Source organism: Chroicocephalus ridibundus, chromosome 23 (genome assembly GCF_963924245.1).
Source record: "Chroicocephalus ridibundus chromosome 23, bChrRid1.1, whole genome shotgun sequence".
NCBI lineage: Eukaryota > Metazoa > Chordata > Aves > Charadriiformes > Laridae > Chroicocephalus > Chroicocephalus ridibundus.
The window spans coordinates 251,287-257,286 of NC_086306.1; the positions used below are offsets into that span (position 1 = coordinate 251,287).

A 6,000-nucleotide genomic window follows, 5' to 3' on the forward strand; every position below is an offset into this window, starting at 1 on the left:
GTGCTTCTCTCCGGGTTCCTCTTCCCCCCGCTCCCGCCAGCGACTTCAAGGAAGAAAAAACTAATGAAAAGCAGCTGCTCAGAATACCAGAAAGATGATGAATGCGCGTTAAGTCCCCTTAACAAAACCAGGTCTTATGAGAGTCGCCCCGAGCACTTACTTCATTGCTTTAATTTGGGAATCGTGTTGGAAAAGGGAGGGAGGAGGGAGAAATCGGGGGGGGGGGGGGCGGTTAGTGGAAACCTCCTGTAGGTCTCATTTAGCCCAAAAAAAAGAAAAAAAAAAACCAAAAACAAAACCCCCCAAAAAAAACCAACCCAGGGTAATTAGCCGAATAGCATAATTAAGGAGGAGACATAAAGGGGCCATTGTGTGCAAAGGCTCAACAAGGCAGGAGCACCTCGGAGTGGGGAAACTGAGGCACGGGGCGGGATCGCTGCTGGGAGGGATGCGACTGGCCCAGCGGCTGCGCGGGGCGAGACGAAGAAACCAAAAAGTGCGAAAAATCCTTTTTTTTTTTTTTTTCCCCCTCCCCCTTAATATTTTCCAGGCAGGGAAGGCGGCATTGCTAGGGCGGGGGAAATCCCAAACAAACCAGCAAATCCCCTGGACCGCAACCGGCGAAGGACGAGCCGCCGCAGCCGGAGGATGCCGAGCGCCCAGTGAGCCCCCGCAGCCGAAAATAATCCATCCCCCCGTCCCCCTCCTCCTCCCATCCCCACCCCAACACCTCCATCCCGCACCCGCCGAGCGCACGCCAAAACCCTCCCCGCTCAGCCGGAGCCGCCGGCAAGACCCGCCCGGTTTTCGGAGCAACCCTTTTTCTTGCCAAAAAAAAAAAAAAAAAAAAATCTGTATTTTAATCATTTTTTCTTGGCAGCCGCCCGGTTAAGAGGATATATTTTCTTTTGCAGACAGATATGCCTCTGTATTGCAGCCCGTGCGGGGATCGCAAGCTCATCTCAGGAACCGGGGAGGGGGGAAAAAAAGCCGAAACAAGGCCAGGTTACGGGAGTTTGGTTGTTTTTTTCCCTCATTTATTTTGGGACCGCAACTCGCTGGCGTGCGTTAATTACACCAGCGTGCATTAATTACACCGGCGTGGCATCGTTGCAGGGTGCGGGGAGCTGTTTGGGTGCCTCGGCTGAATTTCCACACCCGGGGAAGGAAGGTTGGGGCTTATTTAAATATTCGCCTCCGGATTCGAATTCCTGGGTTAAACTGCTTTTTTTTTTTTTGGGGGGGGGGGGGGGGGAGGAGACTAACAACAACCCCGTGCGAGGGTTTTTTTATCCGCCAACGCATGGTCTCGCCTTCACCTCCCCGGCGATGCCGTGCCCGGTTCAGGGACACCGAGCAGCCGGATCCCGAGGCGGGCAGCAGAGGAGGATACCAGGGATCAGAGAAAGATCTCAGGATCTGGCTTGTTCTGGACTTGGGATAAAAGATGCCAGCACCAAGTGATCCCGATGGGATGGATCCGGCACAGGGGTTCGCATCCCTCCAGCTCGTGGTACCGGCGCGTTCCCAGAGCTTTTCCTTCCCATCCCACCTTGGATGCTCTCATGGCTTTGGGAATTGTGGCTCTGACGCGCTCCTAGGGATCCAAACCCGGCCTCGGGGGTCCCCGATCCCCGGAGCGCCCGTGGGGAAAACCAGGCTAAAACGCCGCTCCGAAGGTCAATGCCATTATTAGATCCGGCCAAAAAAAACTACCACCCTGGGCAGAAATCGCCAGAAAAGCGATACTGGGGGAGGACACCCCGAATTCCAGGGTCCCTTTCGGAAATAACACGGGTGAGACTGGAGCAAAGTGAATTAATCCAGATAAACCACGGGAGCATCCCGTCACTTTGGCGCCCAGTGGCTTTGCGCAGGGCTGGAGGTGATTCTCCTGGCGCAGGGTGCGGGAAGGCGTCGCCTTGACGGATTTCTATATATTTTCCAGATTTCTAAGTATTTTGGAGCGGAGAGATGCAAAAATGCCGCCTTGCCTGCCCGGTATTCCAAAAAATCTCCTCCAGCAGTTTCGCCGCTGCCGGGTCCAACACCTGCATCCGCGGCCGCATCCATCCCCAGCACCCTCGGAACATCTCCCAAGCGCAGAGATTATTTGGAGTTTTGGGTGGGTTTTTTTTCCCCCAAAAAAAATCTTCCTTTTTCACGTGGCAGAGTTGTGAGGTTCGATCCGCAGCGCCCCGGCTGAGGGATGTCAAGGATGCCACGGCCACAGGGATGGCAGGATCCCATGAATCTGCTGGTTTCCCCCAACGGACAAGGGGGGGGGGGAAAAAGGAAGGAAATGGGGGAAAAAAGGCTCCTGGGGCTGCTCGGTGGCCTCCTGCCTCCTACCACCTCTGCGCCTCACAGGTTGGGTCTTGCCTCGAAGCTCCCGGGCCGCGGATCTGTCGGCGCAGAGCTCGGTGCCCTTGGGCGACGCTGCCGCGCCGGGATGCTGCGCCCGGCCAGGCCTGGTATGGGATCGGGGATGCTGCGCCCGGCAGGACTTCATCCGAGCTCACCGGCACGACAATATCCCAGGATCCAGGGGATCCCTGTGCCGCTGCTCCGGTGGGAGCTCAGGGAAAAGGCGGGGGCGGGGAGGACGGTTTGCTGAGCGGCGCAGAGCTCAGACGCTTTCATCGCACGAGTGGCTGCAGGATACGGCGGGGCCTCACCCTGCCCTGGCGGCACGGCAAAATTCGGCTCCGAGAGCCCCCCCAGGTCGCATCGAGATGTGACGTGCGCCCGCAAAAGCCTCCCAGCACCCCAAATGTGCCCCCACCGCAACACCCCTCGCTCGCTCGGGCTCAGCTCCGTGTGCAAACACCCCAATCCGGCGGGATTCGTGCCTGATCCGGGGCCTTCCCATCCCCACTCATCCCTCTCCAAGGCTCAACATCAGCCCGGGTCCAAAACCGGGATGCGCCATCAGCTCCTCTCCCAGACCCTTTTAATTAATCCCCCTTTCTGGGATTCATTAAATCATCGTTAGTGGCCGTTTTCTATGAATCCCCAATCCCTTTTAATTACTCCCTATTCCTTGCTGGTATTTGGGATCGTGGCCAATTGCGCATCATCTCCAAAATGTAGTAATACCAAAAGTGACAAATTGGGAATACAACCTTTATCCCTCACCCGGCCGCCGGCCAAACACGGGGATATTTTTATAGATACATATATTTATATTTATATTTATATTTATATTTATATTTATATTTATATTTATATTTATATAATCCACCGGCCAGCCAGGCCCCCCGCTCTCCCCAGCCCGGGATTTACGCTCAATGGCCGTTCAAACCGGTTGCTTCCCAAAATATAGAAAACTCTCCGTGCGACGCCACCGGAGAGCAGGATCCCGGCCGGCAAGCCCGCGCCGGGGATTTTAAGCCATTTTAATTGCAGCAATTTTTGCCATCCTATATATATATATATATATATTCCATATGGTAATGCAGCATCCTACAGATCCCCAACGAATAATGTGCTTAAAACCATCAGGTGTCACCCCTGCGGCTCCGGAGTGAGAAATCCATCCAGAAAAGCATCGAAATCCACCCAGAAACAACGCGCAAGCGTGGGGCGATGCTCCGGCACGGGATGCGGCGGGTACCACGGCCGGGCACAGAACCCCCCCCCCCCCCGGGGGTGCCATCAGGAGGAGCGGGGAGGGGAAACTGAGGCAGGTAAGGGCCGGGTTATGGAATAGGTTATGTTTAAAAAGCAGGATCGTATTTGTAAAATAGGTTTATAGTTCTAAAATCGGGCTGTATTTCTAAAACAGGACCGTGGTTCCGGTCCGGGCTGGTGGTTGGGATGGTTCGGGTGCGGAGGGATGCTGGGGGGGGGCAGGGGTGGGGGGTGTCAATCCCACTCTCCTTTGGGCCCCCCCCCCCCCCCCCCCCCCCATCTAACGCTCGCTCAATTTGCGTAATCAGTTTTCTAAACGCCAAAGGAGGGACAGACAATGTCAGCCCATTAAGGGCTTTAAAAAGTCGAAGGGAGCCCTTTTAAATGAGAAAAGCGGCGCAGCTCAGGGTCAGGTTTCGGGCCAGGCCCCCCCCAAAACTCCCCAATCCCCCCCCCCTCCCCCCCGGGGTGCACCCCCCTGGAAGGGACAAAGCAAACCGCTAAAAAAAGGGGAATAAACTCAATTTCTTCCTTTTTTTTTTTTGTTTTTTTATCACTTTCCTTCGGGACGGGGGCGTGAGGTTTGGCAGGGTCCGAGCATCCCCATAAAGGGGACCCGAGGGGGTCCTGGGGGGGGGGGGGGGTGTCTCGGGGGGGGTCCGAGGGGGTCTCTCGCGGGGGGGGGGGGGCACTTACGGTGCGGGCGCCGCCGGGGGAGAGGGCTCCGTTGGCGAGGTAGGGGCTGCTCAGCTCGGGGAGCATCAGGAAGGGGTATCCGGGGTAGGGGGGGCCCTTAAAAAAACCCCCATCTTGCTGTCGTCTGACCACTGGGGAGAGAAGGAAAGGGGGGGTCAGGAGGCGGCGGGGGGAGGGGGGGAGGCTCCCACCACGGGGGGGTAAGGATGGGAGCACGGCGGGGGGGGTGACGGGTAGGTCCCCCTGGGGGTGCCCACACCCCTTGGGGGGCTCCCCAAATTCTTCTCGGGGGGAGTCCAACTGCGGGGGGGACGAGGTCCCTGCAGGAGAGGGGTCGCGGTGCCCGTTCTCCGGGGGGGTCCCACTTGCAGAGGTGGGAGGGTCATGGGTCTGAACCCCCCACTTGGGGGGGGGGGGGGGCAGACAGGCCCCTCTGGGGTACCCACATCCCTTGGGGTGGGGTCGGTTCTTTTGGGGGAGTCCCAACTGCGGGAGGTGTCGCAGTCCCCGCGGGAGGGGGTTCCGGTTGCACGGGGGGTCCCGGGACCGGTGTCCCCCCAGGGGGGGCGGTTCTTCCGGGGGGGCGGGGGGGGGGGTGGTCCCCGTGCGGGTCACTCGCGGCAAGGACCCAACCGTGTGGGGGGGGGGGGGAGGTCCCCAGTCCGGTTCTTCCTCCAGGGGGTGGGGGGGGCACCGATCCATCCCTGGGGAAGCGCCCGTCGGGGGGGCGGGACCGCTGGGGGGCGGGTGGGGGACGGACACCGATTCCTCGGGGAGGGGGGAGGACACCGGGGGAACACGGTGGGGGGGGAAGGGGAGGGGGCCCCGGGGGGGGTCCCGCCCGCAGCCGGGGGCGGAAACAAAGAAGTTGCGAAGTGTCGGACGGTCCCGGGGGATGCGGCGGGGATCGGGAGCGGAGAAGGGAGCGGTGGCGGGGGGGGGGGGGGGGACACGAACGAACGACACCGGGAGCCGGTGTGGGGGGGGGACACGACACCGGGAGCGGGGCCGGTACCTTCTGCCAAGTAATCCCGCGGCTTCTGGAAACTTTCCCGGGGCTGCGGGGGCCGCTCCGCCTGCGGGGAGAGCGCGGTGAGCGGGGCCGGGCGGGGGTCGCCGCCCCCCTTCCTCCTCCCCCCGCCCCCCCCCCCCCCCAGCCCCTCCGTCGCCCCCCACACCCCCCGCGCTCACCTCGGAGTCGGAGCCGCCGCCGGTGCCGCCGCCGGTGCCCCGGTTCTCGGTCTCGCTGACCAGGGAGGACTTGAGCTCGTCCAGGTCCCCGTGGGCCGAGCCGCGCCCCGCGCCCTTGTCCTGCTCCTCGCCCTCGTCCTGGAAGGCGATGAGCTCGTCGGGGGCCCCCAGGTCGTCCCCCCCCCGCCGGTTCCAGCTGCGGCATGGTGGGGGTCCGGCCCCGCCGGCTCCGCCGCCGCCGCCGCCGCCCGGGAGGGTCGGGAATGCGCGGGGCGGCGGGGGGGGAGGAGCCGGGCTGCAAACCGACACCGGGGGCAGGGCAGGGGCTCGCACCGCCCCGGCACCGCACCGGACCCGCCGCCGGACCTCATCCGCTGCCCTACCGGGCCACGGCGCGTCCCCGCCGCGGCCGGGGGGCTCCCCGACACCTCTGGGGTCTCTCCGTCCCGCCCAGGGGCCCCCCCACCCCCTCCGAGTCCC

General features: G+C 61.5%; 1 protein-coding gene across 1 annotated transcript in view; it reads right to left on the minus strand.

Annotated features, from left to right (window-relative positions):
* Window positions 1–5,725, minus strand: part of TCF7L1 (transcription factor 7 like 1) — an 18,769-nt gene extending 13,044 nt beyond the window's left edge. Inside the window, 4 exon segments of the mRNA XM_063358480.1 lie at window positions 4,330–4,460; window positions 5,345–5,405; window positions 5,521–5,703; window positions 5,705–5,725. Of these exon segments, the coding sequence (XP_063214550.1) occupies window positions 4,330–4,460; window positions 5,345–5,405; window positions 5,521–5,703; window positions 5,705–5,725 (396 nt within the window).
* Between the last annotated feature and the right edge of the window lie 275 nt (window positions 5,726–6,000).